Raw genomic sequence first — 20,638 nt, 5'->3', positions numbered from 1 at the left:
TTTTTCCTATTTTAATCTATTTTGTAAAAAAGTATCGTCTGAGGTAAAGAATATGTTTCACTGTGTTACCCCAGGGGTAATGGATGTTTTAAACGACCTTTAATGAGGGTGAAAATAAGAATACTTCGATTTAAAACAGGTGTTCACAGGTTAAGTTCTTTCCTTCCTACCGGGGGGGCAAATAGGGGCTTTGACGGGCACCCGGGGGGGGGGGGTGGGGCATTTGGGGAAGACCAGGTTGGCAGTGGGGGGCAGTTGGGGGCGACCAGGCCAGCAGGCAGGGGCAATTAGGGGTGGTCAGGCTGGCAGGGGGGCCAGTAGGGGCGATCAGGCAGGCAGGCAGGTGAGCAGTTAGGAGCCAGCAGTCCCAGATTGTGAGAGGGATATCCAACTCCCAGGGGGTCCCAGATTGGAGAGGGTGCAGGCTGGGTTGAGGGGACCACCCCCCCCCCCGGGCACAAATGTCATGCACCGGGCCTCTAGTCTATATATATAAAAGGCTAAGTGACCGACCATCTGTCTGTCTGACCATCCAACTGGCCGGTACATATGATGAGCACTGCCAATTTAGAAATAAACGTTGACTCGCACATGCACAATACATATAAAGCTCTCGCTGGCACCAATCACACACGAGTTTTAATTTTATGATACTATCCTATCTAATAAAAGAGAAACATGGTAATTAGCCGTACCTCCGCTACCCTTCCCATTGGCTAATCAGGGCGATATGCAAATTAACTGCCAGCCAAGATGGCGGCCTGCAGCCAGGCAGCTGGAAGCGAATATGAGGCTTGCTTGCTTCAGTGAAGGAGGACTCCAACGTTCCCCGCCTGCCTTGCCGGCCTCTGAGCTGGCAGTTTGAAACATTGTAACAAATATAGAAGCTAAACAAAACCCCATAAACCAGCTTTCAGCCGGCTGGGATCTCAGAGCTGGAGATGATACAGTGTTTCGATTATAGAACCGAAACAAACCAGATACCTGCTTTCAGCAACAGAGGCCTTGGCCCAGATAAAGACAGAACAGGGAGCGGTTGGGAGCTTCAGTCACCCATCAGCCTGAAATCAGCCCTCAGCCTCTCACTCAGACTGGCCAGGCACCCAGTGGGGACCCTCACCCTGAAGGTGTGTGACAGCTGCAGAGCATCATCCCTCATCAGCTGCAGCACCCAGTGCAGGCACCCCAGTGGGGACCCCCCCACCCTGATCCAGGACACCCTTCAGGGCAAACCAGCCAGCCCCTACCCCATGCACCAGGCCTCTATCCTATTATAGTAAAAGGGTAATATGCCTCCCAGCACCGGGGATCAGCCGGAGCCGGGGAGCCCTCCCGGGCCCCGGGGATCAGCGTGGAAAGGGGGGAAGCCCCCCAAAACCCCCCTGATCCCCCCTGGGGGCTCCTGTTGTGGTGACAGGGGGGGGGGGGGCCACAAACCTAACCTAATCCCCCCTTGCTTCTTTTTCGGGAAAAGGGGAAAGGGACCCCCAAACCCCCCTGAACCACCCCCTTCCTCTTTTGCCTTAAAAAGGGGGGGAAGTCTCCCCAAACCCCCCTGAAACCCCCCTGGGGGGTTTTTTGGGTTTAAAAGGGGGGGGGGGGCCAAAGCCACAACCCCCCCCCCCCCCATGGGCCCTGCTCTGTGTGTGAGGAGGTAGAGCCATAACCTCCCCATCGGCCCTGCCCTGAGTGTGAGAGTGGCAGTGCCCCAACCCCCTGATTGGCCCTGCTCTGTGGGTGGTAGAGGGTGGCACCCCAACCCCCTGATCCGCCCTGCTCTGTGTGTGACAGGGGGTGGTGCCCCAACTCCCCTATCGGCCCTACTCTGTGCGTGACGGGGGGAGCTCCCCAACCCCCTGATGGGCCCTGCTCTGTGCATGACAGGGGGGAGCTCCCCAACCCCCTGATGGGCCCTGCTCTGTGCGTGACAGGGGGGAGCTCCCCAACCCCCCTGATGGGCCCTGCTCTGTGAGTGACAGGGGGGAGCTTCCCAACCCCCTGATCGACCCTGCTCTGTGTGTGACAGGGGGCAGCGCCCCAACCCCCTGATTGGCCCTGCTCTGTGCGTGACAGGGGGTGGAGCCGCAACCTCCCCATCGACCCTGCCTTGAGTGTGACAGGGGGCGGTGCCCCAACCCCCCAATTGGCCCTACCCTGAGCGTGACTGAGGGTGGCATCGCAACCTCCCAATCCGCCCTGCTCTTTGCATGACAGGGGGCGGCGCCCCAACTCCCCAATTGGCCCTGCTCTGAGCCCAACCAGGGACTGCACCTAGGGATTGGGCCTGCCCTCTGCCACCCGGGAGCAGGCCTAAGCCAGCAGGTCGTTATCTCCCGAGGGGTCCCAGACTGCAAGAGGGCACAGGCCAGGCTGAGGGACTCCCCCGCGAGTGCACAAATTTTTGTGCACCGGGCCTCTAGTATTATATATACTCTTTTGACATGTAATTTTTGTAGTAACGTAATTACTGCACAAATCTGTCTTCTAATTAATTTCCATTCACTGGGCCACTAGTTATGTCATAATGTATTATGTAAATTTTATTATGACTATGTAATAAATTAATGATTTCCATTTATTGATCATCTCCAGCACTATTTCCTGTATACTAAGGAAGTTTCATAACTGTTATTCCAAAATCTCAAATGATTCCTATTTTGAACCTAATCTTCCAAATGAGCAATATCTTTTTCTCTCTGAAATGCTTTAAAGTCTTTTGAAATATATGCTTGAGATTTTATTTATTTTTAAATATATTTTACTATGAATTATTTCAACCCATGTACTTACCTCTCAGCTTTAACAAATATCAATTTTTGCCATTTTTGCATCAGATCTTTTTCATGGTCCTCCATAAATAGGTCTGGGAAGAAAAACTCTAGCAGGCAATATTTGAGATAAGTGTGTTAGAGCTAATTATAACTTATACATCTTTATTAAGGTTTCTAAGTATCAGGAGAAGGACCTTCGTAACCATAATATACAATTATCTTCAATACAATTACTTTAAATAAATGTAAACACCAAGACAAGAGACAAAGATTTTTTTAATTGATTTGAGAGAGAGAGAGAGAGAGAGAGAGAGAGAATTTGTTGTTCCACTTGTTTATTCATTCAGTGGTTGCTTCTTTTTTAAAAACAATTTTTAAATATGTTTTTATTAGTTGTAGAGAGAAAGGAAGGGAGAGGGAGAGAGAGAGAGAAACATCAATCAGCTGCCTTCTGCAGCCCCCTTCCCCACCCTGAGGATCATCAAGCCCACAACCTGGGCATGTGCCCTGACTGGGAATTGAACCAGGGGCCACTTGGTGCACAGATTGACACTCAAACACTAAGCCACCCAGCTAGGTCATTGGTTGCTTCTTGTATGTGCCCTGACTGGTGAACAAACCCGCAACCTTGATAAGTCAGGATGACACTCTAACCAACTGAGCTACTGGATATGGCTGAGACAAAGATTTAAAAAAGAAAAGAAAAGAAAGAAACATTTATTGGGGGGGTGGGGAGAGAAAGCATTTATTGGCCCTGGCCCGGTGGCTCAGTTGGTTGGAGCATCTTCCCATACACCAAAAGATTTCAGGTTTGAATCCCAGTCAGGGTACATTCCTAGGTTGCATGTTCAATCACCAGTAAGGGTGCATATGGGCCACAACCAATCTATGTTTCTCTCATCTCTCTCTCTCTCTCTCTTCCTCTCTCTCTTCCTCTCTCTCTAAAAATCAATTTTTAAAAAAAACGTATCTCAGATGTGGATAAAAACAAACAAACAGAAAACCATTTCTTGTACTTTCCTTTCTCAGATGCCCAGAAGAACTTTTGAAACAATGTCCTAGGCAACAGAATCATAGGCTAGTTTCTTTAATCTTCCCCCTGAGTCAGCTTCCTGTGGCATAGTGACATCTGGATAGAAAGAAAGTAATCAATATTACAGGGTCCCTTGGGTAGGAAATCAACTCTCAACAGTGATTTCTTATGTAGAAAAGAAATACCTGAACTTGTGTTCACAAAGGCACAAGCTAGTTGTAGCAAGTCAATATCTTGCTTTAAAACAATGTGTTCCTGGCTCAAGTCAGTACCAAAAAAGTCTGAAATGTGCATATCCTCACTCTAATGAGTCAGAAAATCCACCCATTCTCTTTTTAGAACAAAATAAGCAAAACCACCACAATAAACACAGGCTGGACTCCTTACAGTGAGACAGGGAAGCTTGCCTTCAGCGGAACAATTGAGAGTGAGCTCCAATACTCCCACCTTGAAAGATACCATTTCTCACATACTCCTGCCATAAAAGGTCACCTGGTCAACACTTCAACAAGTGCTGAAGAAGGGACAGGGTCAAACAAATCCTCCTCCTACTCTCCCCTTGCCTTCATTCACAAGCACATAAAATACTGCATGTCACAATAAATTCCAATTTCATACATTCACATTCGCTCTCGGTAGGAGGCTACTACGGTAGGTAGCATCCTTAGTGTCAGGCTGCTGTATCCCAACCAGTGGCTTTACCACACACAATTCACAGGTTCTCTCTCCCTCAAGGACACTTTAAAAGGATAATCCAAGCATATTTTCCTTTTCAGTTATCCCTATACCTACGTTTATAAAATTTTAAACCTTAAAACTCTGTTTCTACAAATGGAGAATCACAGGTTCTCTATTATACTCTAAAATATGGTCATCCAAAAATATGACCTTCAGTTAAGTTAATGCTCCCTGTTAAAGCAGCTAGCTTACATCAAAAAGACTTTCAAAACTCACTGCTCCTGAATAAAACAACAAACAAACTGGTCCAGAAAAAAGTCAGATCTGAGTAGACCAGCAGTTCTCAACCTGTGGGTCGCGACCCCTTTGGCGGTCGAACGACCCTTTCACAGGGGTCGCCTAAGACCATCCTGCATATCAGATATTTACATTACAATTCATAACAGTAGCAACATTACAGTTATGAAGTAGCAACGAAAATAATTTTATGGTTGGGTCACAACATGAGGAACTGTATTTAAAGGGCCAGAAGGTTGAGAACCACTGGAGTAGACAATGAGAGAAGAACACCTCTCCCTAGGCAGAGAAGCATTGCAGATTGGCCATTCTTGAACAAAGTGGTACTTTTGTATTGTTCACATTTCCCGAGCACCCTCTACACATGTTGTGGCACTAGATTATAGTGTGGCACTAGACTATGGTAAATCCATGTGGTCAGAGGAGGAAAAAGGAAAATCAGTACATTAAAAAACTGTAAACAATAATACCAAATGAAAATTAAGTTGGTCCCTGAAGGGTCTAATAAAAATGGAAATCAGCCTGTTTTTGCCCTTCCCAGGGTTCCTATACCCAAGCTACAGTAGGAGGACATAAATTAGAAACTAGTGAGTAATAACCTCAATCCCAGGTCTAACAAAAACAAACTCAGAAAATGGATAGAGGAAAGATATATGTCCATGTCAGGCAAGAGTAGGGAGTAGGGGTATAGGAACAAGACAGATCAAAAACAGACAACAGATAGGATCTTTTGACTTATATAGTACCTCAAGTTTCTTTCTCATTCTATATGAATATTTATGAAATATATTAATATATTTAGGAGAGTCACTCTATACACTTGAAAATATTCCTAATTTTTAACTCAGGACAAAAAAAATGATCTCCACTTCCTTTCTATATACCAATCTGATAACAGTTTACCCCAAAGAAACCTACTCAAATTCCTCTCCCAAATAAAAACGAATTCAGTGGAGTGTACACTGCTGTGATTTAGAAACCACACTATTTGTGAACCTATAGAAAAGATACTTATCTGAGCAATTCATCTCCAACAAATATCTACATGGCCTTAGGTTAAAGCCCAACTTATATGAGTCCGTTTCTCCATCTGAAAAGTGAAAAGATATGGACCAAATAATATGTTCTGTTTCTGGATGTACATTCTATGATGCTCCTTGAAGAAGGAGGGAAAAGACACCAAAAATTCAAAATACACTAACATCACTCAACTGAAAGAACATAGTTTGGCACCCTAGGGAATCTAAAAGGCATGTGCAGAGAAGCAATAGAGACCTTAAGTGCTCAGGGAAAAAGTAACTTTTATGTGGCTGTATGTTTTTCTTAAGTCAACTGCTGGTTATTGAATAGCAGGAGCAATGCAAGAGACTGAAGACTGGTATTCGAAGAAACCATCCAGGTGAACACTAACTTGTTCCAGCTGTGAATTCATTATGCAATGAGAGTTTTTAGTTATCTGTTCTCTGGTTTCAAAGCAAGAAACGTCACTTTTTCACTCTGATTTTGAGTTTTAAAGTTAAAAAAAAGCATAAAGATAACACGGGAGAAGATTTCGGATATTCTGGTTGAATTAGTGCTATTTAATTAAATGATCCCATTGCAAACTAGTATGGTTCATAGCAACCAGGCAGTGTGGTGAATAGGTACAAGAAAATCAAACATGTAGCGCTGAAAACACATTAAAGTTCCATCAGGAACAGCAAATTCTTATTTAGAAATTACACGGTATAGCTGACAGACATGCACACTCCTACACAGACCAGATTTAATAATATCTTTGTTAGCGGCATACCTTTCAAATACTCAACTACCAGTGCACTGGGAGTGTCTTAACTTGACAAGAGCTCACCAAGCAGCCTACTCTGAAATGATTTCACTTTACCTGTTGCCTTACTTATATAAGGGTGTCCTAGCACACATAGTCCCACTCATGAATACTCCAAATGGACTGCCTCTCAAGCAACACTCCCTCCCATTTCTCTAGTTGTGTGTGGCTGCTGGCCATCTACAGTATGAGCATAAAGTATGAATATTAAACATACATGCTTGGGTTTCCTAGGAGACATTGCCTGAGAGCAGGCAGAGCATAAACGAGTGCATAAAAGCCTCAGGTACTTAAATAGGTAGTCAAGTAGCTAAATGGGTAAGAAAAGGCAGTGCCACAGAGGAAAAAAGAGAAGAAGGTCTGAAGATAAATCTGTCCCACAACATGGTCCACTTATCATTATCAGCTATACACAGAGAGAGTCCCCAAATTACTTCCTGCTCTCTAAGGATATGTATAGGCAAACACCTTAGCTAATTCCCAAATCCCATTTATATCGCATGCAAATTAATAAAGCATTACTAATTTACAATACCATTCTGACTTCAAAATATAAGGGGTAAAATCTAGCTTTTATATAGTTACAACTAGCATACACTAAAAATGATATCACTTGAGCCTCCAATCAAAACTAAAGAAAGATTAACCTGGGATTCAGAAACTTTGCAAATAAGTACTCTATCACTTTAAAAGAGGGATCATCAAGTTGCAAACATGCTTATGGTCTACTGAGGTTAAACTGAGTTTATGTATGAATATTACAATCACAATTTTTTCCAAGACTCCTCCAAGCCCTGGGAGCAATCTTTTTTTTTTTAATTTTCTCTGAAAATTATGGGAAGTAGTTATCTAAATATGAAATCTTAGCCCTAGCTGGTTTGTCTCAGTGGATACAGCGTCAGCTTTCAGACTGAAGGGTCCCAGGTTTGATTCTAGTCAAGGGCACAAGCCCAGGTTTGCAGGCTTGACCCCCAGTAGAGGGCATGCAGGAGACAGCCAATCAATGATTCCCTTCTCCCTTCCTCTTCTGAAAATCAATAAAAAATATATTTTTTAAAAAGATGGACAGTTTAAAAAAACAAATCTTAGAAGTAATATGGAAAAATATTAACAAGGGATGCCTTGATGAATTCATTTGCACATACACAGGGCAAATAATTTAACACATAATTATCTTTTTGCTTAGTTCATAATTATAAGCAGTGAAGAAAAACTCATTTTCATATTAAAGCTCCTGAGTAACTATATAATAATACTAGTGACCTGGTGCATGAAATTCATGCACGTTAAAAGGGAATTAATTAGAGGAAATATTTTAATATTGCTATTTGCCCTTTCTCTATAATAGAAGTATCAGAGATGAAAGAAAATTAGTAAAATGTATATGAAAATCTCCCTCCTGTCAGAGTCTCAGTCACACCACAAGACCCAGAATCAAGTCCCTGCCCACCCACATGTGCCTCAAAATCACATACACACACACACATACACACACACACAGGGACGAGCAAAGGTAGGTTTATAGTTGTTCCCTGTATTATTTATTCATTTGTACTATTATTTATTTTTCCTTCCAACAACTATAAACCTACTTCTGCCTACCTCTGCATATATAGTTTCTTAACTTGGTAGCCACAAATGCTAAGATAAAAATAAGCATTTTGTAACTGATTAATGAGGAAGAAATTAAAATCAATTATTGATGTTTTAACCTTGTTTCACAGATGTGCCCTCATCAACCCCCTTCAGTTAATATAAATGATTCCACTCTTTAAAGAGATTGACAGAACAGTAAATCACACATGAACAGCACCTTTTATAATATAGATAGCTCTGCAATAAAGCTTAAACAAAAAGGTCAAGTATTTAGTCATCACAATTTGACTTTTTTTTGCTTTTTAAATAATTTTTATTTTTCAATTACAGCTGATGTACAATGTTATATTAATTTCAGGTATACAACCCCATTTAGACATTTATATAACTTATGAAGTGATCACCTAATAAATTTGGTACCCATCTGACACCATACATTGTTATTACTCTATTATTGACTATACTAGAGGCCCAGTGCACAAAAATATGTGCACTTGGGGGGGTGGGGGGGGTCCCTCAGCCGGGCCTGTGCCCTCTCGCAGTCTGGGACCCCTCAGGAGATAACGACCTGCTGGCTTAGGCCCACTCCCAGGTGGCAGAGGGCAGGCCCAATCCCTAGATGCAGCCCCTGGTCGGGCTCAGAGCAGGGCCGATTGGGGAATTGGGGCGCCGCCCCCTGTCATGCACAGAGCAGGGCGGATTGGGAGGTTGCGATGCCACCCTTAGTCACGCTCAGGGTAGGGCCGATTGGGGGGTTGGGGCACCGCCCCCGTCACACACAAAGGAAGGGTCGATGGGGAGGTTGCGGCGCCACCCCGTCACGCACAGAGCAGGGCCGATCAGGGGGTTGGGGTGCTGCCCCTGTCACTCACAGAGCAGGGCCCATCGGGGGGTTGGGGCTCCGTACCCTGTCACGCACAGAGCAGGGCCGATCAGGGGGTTGGGGCGCCGCCCTCTATCACCCACAGAGCAGGGCCGATCAGGTGTTGGGGCGCCGCACCCTGTCACACACAGAGCAGGGCCATCAGGGGTTGAGGAGCTCCCCCCTGTCACTCACAGAATTAGGACCATTAGAGAGGTGGGGCACCGCCCCTGTCACACACAGAGCAGGGTGAATCAGGGGGTTGGGGCGCCCGCCCTCTTCACCCCACAGAGCAGGGCCGATTCAGAGGGTTGGGGGCGCCGCACCCTCTCACACTCAGCGCAGAGCAGATAGAGAGATTATGACTCTACCCTGCTCACACACAGAGCAGGGCCCGTGAGGGAGGGGGGGGTTGGGACGCCGCACTTTGTCACACACAGAGCCACAGGGTCGATCAGGGGGTTGGGGCGCCTCACCCTGTCACACACAGAGCTGCAGGGAATCAGGGGTTTGGGGAGCTCCCCCCTATCAGGCACAGAGCAGGGCTGATCAGGGGGTTGGGGCGCCGCACCCTGTCACACACAGAGCGCAGGGCGGATCAGGGGGTTGGGGAGCTCCCCACTATCAGGCACAGAGCAGGGCTGATCACGGGGTTGGGGCGCCTTCCCCTGTCAGGAACAGAGCAGGGCGGATAGGGAGGTTGTGGCCCCGCCCCCTGTCACACACAGAGCCGAAGGGCGATCAGCGGGTTTGGGCGCTGCCCCCTGTCACGCTGATCCCGGTGCCGGGAGGCCTCGCTGCTCCGCTGATCCCGGTGCTGGGAGGCATATTACCCTTTTACTATATAGAATAGAGGCCTGGTGCACGGGTGGGGGCCAGCTGGTTTGCCCTGAAGGGTGTCCTGGATCAGGGTGGGGGTCCCCACTGGGGTGCCTGGCCAGCCTGGGTGAGGGGATGATGGCTGTTTGCATCTGGTCACACCCCCTTCAGGGTGGGGGTCCCCACTGGGGTACCTGGCCAGTCTGGGTGAGGGGCTGAGGGCCATTTTCAGGCTGGTGGGTGACTGAAGCTCCCAACCGCTCCTTTTTTTCTTTTTTTTTTTATTCTGGGCCAGCTTTAGCTCTGAGGCTCAGCTCCAGCTATGAGGCCTCCGCTGTTGAAAGCAGGTTTCTGGCCTTTGTTTACCTTCTGTATTTGAAACAATGTTGCAATCCTGCTGGCTGAAGCCCGGCTGACTAAAGCAGGTTTCTGGGGTTTTGTTTAGCTTCTATATTTGTAACAATGTTTCAAACTGCAAGCTCAGAGGCCGGCAGCAGCAGGCGGGGAACCTGGCTTCCTCCATCACTGGAGCAAGCAAGCCTCCCTGTTCGCGTCAGCTGCCTGGCTGCCGGCCGCCATCTTGGCTGGCAGTTAATTTGCATAAGGATATGCTGATTAGCCAATGGGAAGGGTAGCGGAGGTATGGCTAATTACCATGTTTCTCTTTTATTAGATAGGATTCCCTATACTGTACTTTACATCCCCATGACTATTCTGTAACTACCAATTTGTACTTCTTAATCCCTACATCTTTTTGCACACATCCACCCAACACCCCTCCCCTCAGGCAAGCATCAGTCCACTCTCTGTGTCTATGAGTCTGTTTCTGTTCTGTTTGTTCATTTATTTTGCTTTTTAGATTCAACATACAAGTGCAATCATCTGCCATTTGTCTTTCTGATTTATTTCACTCAGCACAATGCCCTCTCGGTCCATCCATGTCATTGCAGATGACAAGATTTCATTCTTATTAATGGCTGAGTCATATTTCATTGTATCTCTTCTTTATCCATTCATCTACAATTTGAACTTTTATCTGAGGCAATCCTCTGACTCAGTGTGAGAGAACTGGTTCCCCTGAGCCTTTAAGGAGAACCAGGGTATTTGCATAGCCTCAAGCTACTTACTATTTACTGTCATTGTTTTAACATATGCTCATAAATTCCTTGATACTCTCCCTCTAGTCTAGTAGGTAAAGCTTAATCCCCATCCCTGTGAGTGTGAGTAGCAATTAGTCACTCATCTAATGAACAGATAATGGGAAGTGACTTTACAAAGGAGAAACCTGACAGATACCATCTTAACCAAGTGACCAAAGTTAACATTATTAGTAATGTTGTGTTGGTATTATGTGTTCACTGATAAGATCCAACAAGGGAGGCACATCATGTCTGCAGTATTCTCCCTTAAAATCCATAGCCTTAGTCCAATCATGAGAAAACATCAGAAAAACCCAAGTTGAGGTACATTCTACAAAATACCTAACCAGTATTCTTCAACAGTGTCAAGTCCAGAACAGACTGAGAAACTACCACAAATTAGAGCAGACTAAGGAAATAAATAAATATTAACACAGTGTCCTGATTTGGAACAGGAAATGGGTATCACCCTAAGTGAAGGGTATAAGGAAATTCTTTGTATCTTTGCAACTCTTCAGAAAAAAATTTAGAAAAGTATTAGAAAATTAAAAAAATAAATAATTGGGCCATAGTATCACTCAGTTAAATGGATGCACATGCAAGATATTCTGTAACTCCACAGCTCTCCTCACTTGTTGAAAATGAAAATGGTGACTGAAAAAATGGCTACTCAGGGAGCAAAATCTGTCATCAAATCAAGTATTATTTTAGTAACTAATTTGCCATGAGACAAATTTTAAAGGAACTGATCAACTTGAATGAAATCTGGATACCTGTAGAGATAATAATAAAATTCAACATGTTAAACTTTAACAGAAGCTTTAAGAAAATCAAAGGAAATAAATGAAGATAAAGATAAAAGCAGAAGCTCTCCATGCAAACCTCTCTCATGAGTATAAAAGGTCTTTCTGATGACTCATAAATATAAAAAAATTATGTAAAAACAGACCCATTTATATAAAAGACTTCCCAATTGATGCAACTCTTGGTGACATAAAAGAAAGATTAAAAGATAAAGGTCAAATACAAAATCTTCAAATGAGAAAATCATTACACAAAGCATTACACAAAGCATTTAAGGCAGCAGTTCTCAACCTGTGGGTCGCCAACCTTTGGGGGTCAAACGACCCTTTCACAGGGGTCGCCTAAGACCATCGGAAAACACATATATAATTACATATTGTTTTTGTGATTAATCACTATGCTTTAATTATGTTCAATTCGTAACAATGAAAAAATACATCCTGCATATCAGATATTTGCATTACGATTCATAACAGTAGCGAAGTTACAGTTATGAAGTAGCAACGAAAATAATTTTATGGTTGGGGGTCACCACAACATGAGGAACTGTATTAAAGGGCTACAGCATTAGGAAGGTTGAGAACCACTGATTTAAGGGATCGATATTTTCAGTGTCTGACAGTACTAAATATGCTAAGGTTTACAAAAACACCTGCCCAAAAGCATAAAGCCACATGCCTTCAAATACTATTCAAGTAAGATTACTTTGCAAAAAAAAAAAAAGGATGAAGAAAGCAAAATAAAGTGTAAGCTAAATTAAGAGCTAAACAAGAAGAAAAACAGAAGTACTATAGATGCTGAAATGAAAACTCTAGAAGAAAAGAGTGGATGTTTACTGAAATTTTGGGTGACTTAGATGATCAAACCTCTAGAGTAGATCCACACTTCCTTTTCTCAAATTGTGGGGAAGTAAAATTAAATGGACTTTACAGGAGAAGATTTGACTTTGGGTGGTGGGCACACTGTGCAATATATAAATCTTATAACATTGAAACCCACACCTGAGACCTATATGTTCATATTGACCAATGTCACCCCAATTAATTTAATAAATAAATATTAATAAAAAGGATAGACTTTACCAGAGAAACAAAAGAGGGAATAATCCTATTTAAAGAAAAAGCTAAAGAAGCACTAGAGAAAGACAAGCCAATAATGGTAACCTACAATTCAGGAACAAAGGAGAGATATGGGACGCCCTAGGAGAGGTAGAAAAAGCGGAACTGAAAAAAATCACAGAGGATCAACAAGAATCCCTAAACAAATGGAAATCAAAAGGTCACAGATGAAAAGGAAAAGGAATTAAAGCTGCCAAGGCTGGGTCTATTAAAGGAAAAGTACAGTTTCAGGGCAAGAGAATGAAAGCTGGTAACCATGATGAACCTGATGAAAACCGTGCAGCTGGACCAGTAAAAACAACCAAGAAGAACCTGCCTCAAAACAACAGAAAACACAGAATGGTGCAGACACCAGTAGTTTAGCAAACAAATTTCTACAGATTCAGCTGCTTGCATCTCTGGAGATCTGAAAAAGAAAAGCCAATTGGGCCCACTTCAATGTCCAGTTGTAAGAAAGGAAAGATTGTTTTGTGTGATTTAACCTATCTTTTTTGTTGTTATCCAAATAAAGAATTTTTTTAATGTATAGTTCTGTTTGTGTTATTTCAAATGCCTCAAATGTCAAAGGAAGATTCTTCCATTAGATTGCCTTTGTAATATGAGGCTATATTAGTAAAACTAATAAAATACATACCATTTAAAAAGAGGAAAAAATGAACTGAATCGATGAGGACAATTCCACTATCCTGCTGCTTCATGGGAAGAAAAAGGCCAGAATTTAATTTAAAAGCACAGGCTGCTAGACTGCTATGCTTTCTTTTCCCTTCCAGTCTAATTGCTGGCAAAAGGACACAAAAGTCATTATATTAAAATCCCCCAAAATTAACTTTTCATAAAATTACACTAAAGAAGATACATAAATGAAAATATGCACAGACAACTCTGCTGACCAAACTGTAGTCTAACCATTTCGTTTTTATTTGTCCCGCTTAAACACAGCTTATAGACTCGCACATAGTTTTTTTACATGATCATCTTCACTATTGCTCCAGTGCATTTTGCTCATGCAGTAAACATTTTTTAACTCTAGTTATCTGTGACATCTTGAAAGAAAGAAATAAAGCATATGGCATTAATTCAATGATTCATCATTTGAAAAAAAGAAAAGTAAGGGGGGCGGATTGCTTAAAGATCTAACAATTTATGCCTGAATGTGAAATGAGAGTATGATACCATCCTCAAAGCTTGTGAAACGTAACACAGAATTGCAAGAATACTGTTTAAAAAGAAAGGCTGAAGGCATCATTATATTTCAGAGACTTACAGAAAGAGTCCTAAAAAAAAAAAAATCTAAAGATTCCCAATCCTACCAGGAAAGGTGTGATTTCAAACTAACTAGCTCCCTTCCTACATCCTCCACTTAGAAGCATGAGCTCCCACTGCCATGGCCAGAAACGCAGGCAGAGCAGGCAGCATCTGCATGCTGCCAGCACGAGCTGAAGGGTGCTGTAAGGACTACTTCGCCAAAAACACTTCCCACGGTCTGCTGTGGCAACTAAAATTCTATCATTTTTATATTTTTTTGTCCTTGTATAGAGAGATACCTAAATAAAATAGGTAATATATACACAATTTAAAGAATTACTGAACAAACAAAAGTAACCATCATCCAGGTCAGAACTAGAATACTGCCAACATCACAGAAGTCTCCCCCACCCTCTGGACCCCTGCTCTATGCCCCTCCCCAATCACTACCCCTCCTCTCCACTAGGTGACCACAATCTGGATTCTGTAATAACCACTTCCTTGATTTTCATCTTACCATTTAAATAGGCATCTCTAAATAACACAGTTCACTTTTTTCTAAGTTTGAACTTATATAGAAAATAGAATCCTACTGAGGAATTGTGGGGGGATGTGGGTTTCTTTTACTTCACTTTAGGTTCATCCGCTCATCTGTGTGTTTATTCCACTGTTCATGGGCATTTGAGTTGCTTCCATCTGTGGCTCTTCTGAAACACTGTTATGAACACTGGTGCAAATGTCTAGAATTTCTCAAAGGGTGGAAAGGCTGGGTCTTCAACTTTACTGAAAAATGGCAAACTATTTTCCAAAGTGAATATACCAATATACATATACACTAACAGTGTGTACAACAGAAATTTACTTTTTAAATTTATGAATGGTCTACAAAAATTCATTGTTACAATGGAAATCCTACTAGAAGAAAACAACACGTTAAACTAGATGTACTCTCAGCAAAAGGTCTGCCTTCTAAAACAACATTTGAGAATTGCACAGAGGTGTGTGCCCAACACAGCTAATTCTAGAATAAAAAAAATAAAATATAAAGAACAGTTCAAAGCGCAGAGCCCTTGTCTGAGAAACCAAGTCTGAATTACACATTTGCCACATGGCAGACACTGAGAATGAGGAGAAAAACAGAGGAACAACTATAGGTGGCAAAATGGGAGAAAGAGGAAAAGACTTTTTATGAATTAACCTAAGACCACCAACTTTTAAATGCTCAGAGACTCAGACCACCACCACTGGTTAGTCGATAAATACACTCAATAATCAGTTCTATTATACCCAAGAACAACTTTTAATTTCTCAGAAAAATGAGGATATGTAAATTCTACTGGCAACCATTGCTATATGTCTAACATTCAAGGGGGAAAATGACTTTATTTGATTTTACTGAATAGTTAATTAAGCTATCAACAAAAAATTTAGATAAATACTAAATCTAGGCACCATAGTTACATTCAAAGCAGAACTAAAATTAATGGTGAATTTCAGATAACATGCTGACATTATCAAATCAAGCACTTATTTCTTTCTATTCTTGCATTTCCTAGTGAGAGAAATAGTATTGCCTAAAGTTAGACAGAAACATGATAGAATAGCATTCAAATCCAGACTTGTTCAACTTAGAGGCCTATGATCTTATATTAAACCATACTGACTAAGGAAAGACCATAACAGCATAGCTGAACTTGAATGTCCAATATTAAAAATCAAAATGTTCAATGTTGATAAGTTACTTCCAATTTTACTGGTTACTTTTGTACTTAGTAAAGAAATTATATGCTGTGCTGGGTCTCTTCCATTTGCTACTCCAGGTTCACCCCCTAACCTTCTCCTTCCTGTTCTGCCTTAGGAGTTGATCTATATGGATGACAGTAACAGGCCTCCCTTGCCTTCTGGCCTCCAGCAGGCTAAGCTTATGGGAAGCCCTGGCAAGAGACTGGAGGAGACAGAGTTAAAAACCAGAGTATTTATTCCCCTGTCTTTCTCCCTGTGGAGTCACCTTCACTGGCTAGATCTCTTGACCAAAGGTGATTTATCCTCTCACGGTAAACTGCTCTCCATGAATCTCCTTCCGAGTTCCGGGAGCGAGGGGTGGTAACACCTCTGCTGTTACCTGCCCTCTCCATACTGTACTATCTCTGTGCTTTCCTTACATCCTACCCACATCTTTGTAAATCAGGGGTGGAGAACCTTTTTTCTGCCAAGGGTCATTTGGATATTTATAACATCATTCTCTTAATATAATTCACTTAATATGAATTTATGTGCAAAACTGAGCACTTCCAACAGTTTTATCCATATCAAATAATGGCAACCCCCTGCTGTTTAGGCCAAAAACTTGGTGTCATACCTGTGCATAGTTTTATTTTATTCTCCACAGTCGCATGACCTATATGCAATTCCCTCTAAATAGATCCAGCACCCAACCATGTTTCACCACCTCTACTGCTATCACCCTGGCCACAGCCAACATCAATGCTTGTCTGGATTATTGCAATAGCCCAACTGGTCTACCTGCTCCCTCTCTCACTGGTCTTCAGGTTACTCCAACACAGCAGCCAGAGTGATCCTGTTAAAATATGAATTAGCTATACTGCTCTTCTCTTCAAAACCCTCCAGTGGCTGCTCATCTCAGAGACTCAAAGCCTTTGAACTTGCCTGAAACACTTCCCACAGATCCTCAATGCCTGCTCCCGCACCTTCCTCAAGTCTTTATTCAAAATGTCACCTTCTCAGAAAGACCTTCTCTGCTCACCCTTTCTAAAACTGTAACAGCCCCTCCCCACTTTACTTCTATCCTGAACAATTATCACCATTTAAGAACTTATATACTTTCCTTTTATTTTCCTTACTGTGTCTTCCAACCCTTAGAATGTTAACTCAGTGTGGCAGGTGTTTTTGTCTGTCCTGTGCACTGCTGTATACTTGGCTTTTAAAACAGTATCTGGAAAGAGTGGGGGCTCAAATAATTATTAAACAGACCACAACTAGATACCATTCAACCAGCTGGCCACAGTGAAGACTTCTAACAGTGCTACATATTGGCAAAGACAGTGAACACTAGGAATTGTAGCTCATCTCCACATTGGAGAGCAAGTTGGCGATATCTAGAAAGTTTATCATGTGCACATCCAACAAACCAGTGAGATGTTTTCCTGGGTTGTTGTGTGGATTTATACAAACAAGGGCAGAATCATTCCAAGGAGTATGGTCAGCCTGTCTAGAGGATATTCTTAATATTTTATGACCACAGAATGAACTCCACCGCTCAAAAGTAAACCAATACAGCCCACTCCAACATATATGAAGACAGCAGGACAGCTCTTCCCAGGCTTATGGTATGTTACAAGAAAATAATAAATCAGTAGCAGAGGAAGGAAGAAATGTAAGCACATATCAAAAGATGTGACAGTTGCGATCTCCCAAAAACCAATCATAGATAAGCAAGCCACTTAAGAAATCAGTAAGCAAAGAGACTACAAATATATATATATGTATTTTCACACATATATATACCTGACACTCAAACCATGCCAGGTTTAAGTTATAAATAAATGCTAAAATAAATAACCAAAACCATAAGCCAATGTGCATAACTGCTGCATTAGACTAGAATTCTGAATCGCCTTCAAACATTTATGCAGTATTCTTTTTTTTTTTTCAATTACAGTTGACATTCAAAACTATGGAACGCTTCACGAATTTTCATGTCATCCTTGCCCAGAGGCCATGCTAATCTCTGTATCGTTCCAATTTTGGTACATGTGCTGCCCAAGAGAACAGTCTGCAGTATCTTTTAGTGCCAGATACCGTCGTGGCAACTGACTGTACAATTGATTCCATTAATCCACAGGTAGTCCACATGATAATTTGATTGCACTACCTCAATTTTCCCAAAAATCTTTAAGTAGAACAACTGATAAAAATTGAAGCTAACCAGCACACATTTCACATTTTTCCAACTTGAATAAAAGTGCTTTTAGACCCATAATTGGCCAAAATGCAGATAACAAGAGAAAAATACTCATCTGAGTGGCAAAAAGATGAGTCACCAGGCCCTGAACAGTCAATGAGTTGGATGCCATCAGCAAACCTCTACCTAAGGTGGTTACACTGTGTGCCCCATACAAATAATGACACCAGACTGAGCCGGCTCTTCTGACTCACACTAATACTCACTCCACTTACCTCTTACTTTCCAACTAATACGCTGGGAGAGAACTCATCACTTTATAACTCTTAGTCTGGTACAGGCACTCAAAAACTACAGGCAGACCGGAAAAAAAGGCAGAACTCTAAAGCAACATAAAGGTAGGGAATTCAAAACAAACTGAAAATATGATTTTCATATTATTTCACTGCTTCCCACATCTTAATCCTTTAAATTTTTTTTAACCTGGCAATATTTTTATTGAGGTAATTATAGATTCACATCTATAATAATAAAAGCATAATATGCTAATTAGACCAGATGACCTTCCAGATGAAGCTGGGGTTGCAAGGGAAGCCCGGGTCCCAGGTGCCAGAGGGAAGCCAGTGCCGGCAGCCAGGGGAAGGAAGGCCTACTCTTACACAAATTTCGTGCATCAGGCCTCTAGTACAGTAATAAGAAATAATACAGAGAAATCTCATACGCTTGGCCCAGTTTCCTCCAATGATAACATTTTGTAAAACTACAGTATACTATCCCATCCAGGATATGGACATGACACTGGCAGAATCCACCAATCTTATTCAGACTTACCCTGGTTCATTTGCCCTTACTTGGGCGTGTGTGTGTGTGTGTGTGTGTGTGTGTGTGTAAGTTCTACACCATTTTATCACTTGCACAGATGGAGCACCACAAGGCTGCATCATACTGCCCTTTTATAACCACATCCACCTCCCACCCTCCCATCCCTAACCCCTGAAAACCACTAGTCTGTCCTCCATTCATCCTTCAATTTCTTATGTCCCATCCTACAGGGAGTAGCCATCTATAAAACCAGCCCTGCCCCATTTTCTCCTATAACTACCCTCCAGTTCCACATCGATGAGAGTCAACCTTAAAAACATAGCTGGCCATAGGAGGAATGAGCTTTTTACCCTATTGAAAGAGAAGACTGTCCAAAGCAAACAAGAAAAGTTTTGGTATTCAGGTGTATATGTCTCCAATATGTGCATATCCACTAATACGCATATTTCTGGCTATAAAATAAGGGGGGAAATATCATATATTCATGAAACTCTATAAAGCTTTTTATAAACATAAGTGCCAATTCCTCTGAAATCAAAGAAAACCCTGCTGTCTCTCAGACTGCCCACTTGAGAGGAGCATGGTTCAGCATTTTTCATTTCTATGAAGACTATTATCCACTTCAACAGCAACTTAAGTCATTTATATCAGCACATTTATATCAGCATATATTACATATATGCATACATTTAGAGAAACACCATTTACATACACTTAGACACCATTCTTTCCTTGCAAGCCATTAGACACACTGCCCTTTACCTGGATTTAAAAATCCAAGGGACAAACGATGAATTGCCAGTTACTAAGATGCGATTTAAAAAGGAACATCAATGTCTCTGCCACATTCATAGCACAACCAGTGTGTGAGCGATTGGAATTCATACCTGCAGAGCTCAGGAGAACACTGAAGTCCGTCCCCCTCTGCGATTCTCCACTTTCATTATCGACTTCTTTTTCAGTATCTTGATATCGATCCCAGTTAGAGACTATCTTTCTCTTAGAATAATTTCCCTGTTCATCATTCTCTTCTCCATAGGTCTCTGCATCACTGCCATCTTCAACCTGCAATCATTGGAGAAAATCAATACATAGTCAATGTAAATCTTGACTTCAGTAGCCTCAGCAGGAGTACAAGCTATCACATTAGAGAGCACACTTACTGACTGAGCTCTCTAAGGATAGTAATATTTCAAGATAATACCATTACACCAGAGTATACTTTCAGGGTAAATTTTCACTTAGCTTTGAAAAGAAAATCTGGCGAGTTCCTACCTTAAAATTTGTGTGACTGATATCTCTCAAGTCCACCCCAGTGTATCGCATTTCAATAGCTGTTTCCTCCTACTGAAATAATCAAGGCTGTAAGAGTGTTAAACTCAAAGTACTTCAGGATAGAAATGGACCCTTTCAATTTATAGATTTTACAAACATTCCATAAATATGTTATATTGTAAACTTTAAATGGGAACCCTGCTCAGATGCATTCTACAGAACAGTTTCCTGTCTTAGGCATTCAAAGGTTGAGAGAGCATGCAGAATGTGAGAAATTATTAAAAATAAAGGGCCTAGTTTCTTCAGTAAATAAATCGAAAGGGAAAAAATGGTGGAGGAGAAGGAACATAACCTGTTGTGATGTCGGGAACTTATTTGTACTCTGATTCAAACAATATAATTAGAGAAAATCACTTATGAGACAAGTGAAGA

At 42.0% G+C, this 20,638-nt stretch overlaps 1 protein-coding gene, 1 non-coding gene and 1 pseudogene across 2 annotated transcripts in view; 1 reads left to right on the top strand and 2 right to left on the bottom strand.

Annotated features, from left to right (window-relative positions):
- The window catches only part of LOC102442223, a 58,884-nt pseudogene extending 45,532 nt beyond the window's left edge, over window positions 1-13,352 (top strand).
- Window positions 1-20,272, bottom strand: part of AVEN (apoptosis and caspase activation inhibitor) — a 123,944-nt gene extending 103,672 nt beyond the window's left edge. Inside the window, exons 1-2 of the mRNA XM_014454767.2 lie at window positions 20,207-20,272; window positions 19,819-19,996 (exon numbers count right to left, since the gene is read on the bottom strand). Coding sequence (XP_014310253.2) covers window positions 19,819-19,996; window positions 20,207-20,257 — 229 coding nt within the window. The 5' untranslated portion in view covers window positions 20,258-20,272. The remainder of the gene's footprint in view (window positions 1-19,818; window positions 19,997-20,206) is intronic.
- On the bottom strand, window positions 17,876-17,977 carry LOC111825740. Its single transcript, XR_002828933.1, has one exon. It is a non-coding gene; the product is annotated as a U6 spliceosomal RNA (small nuclear RNA).
- Window positions 20,273-20,638: the final 366 nt, after the last annotated feature.

Source organism: Myotis lucifugus, unplaced genomic scaffold, assembly GCF_000147115.1.
Source record: "Myotis lucifugus unplaced genomic scaffold, Myoluc2.0 scaffold_38, whole genome shotgun sequence".
Classification (NCBI taxonomy): Eukaryota; Metazoa; Chordata; class Mammalia; order Chiroptera; family Vespertilionidae; genus Myotis; species Myotis lucifugus.
This window is presented reverse-complemented; position numbering and strand designations above follow the sequence as displayed.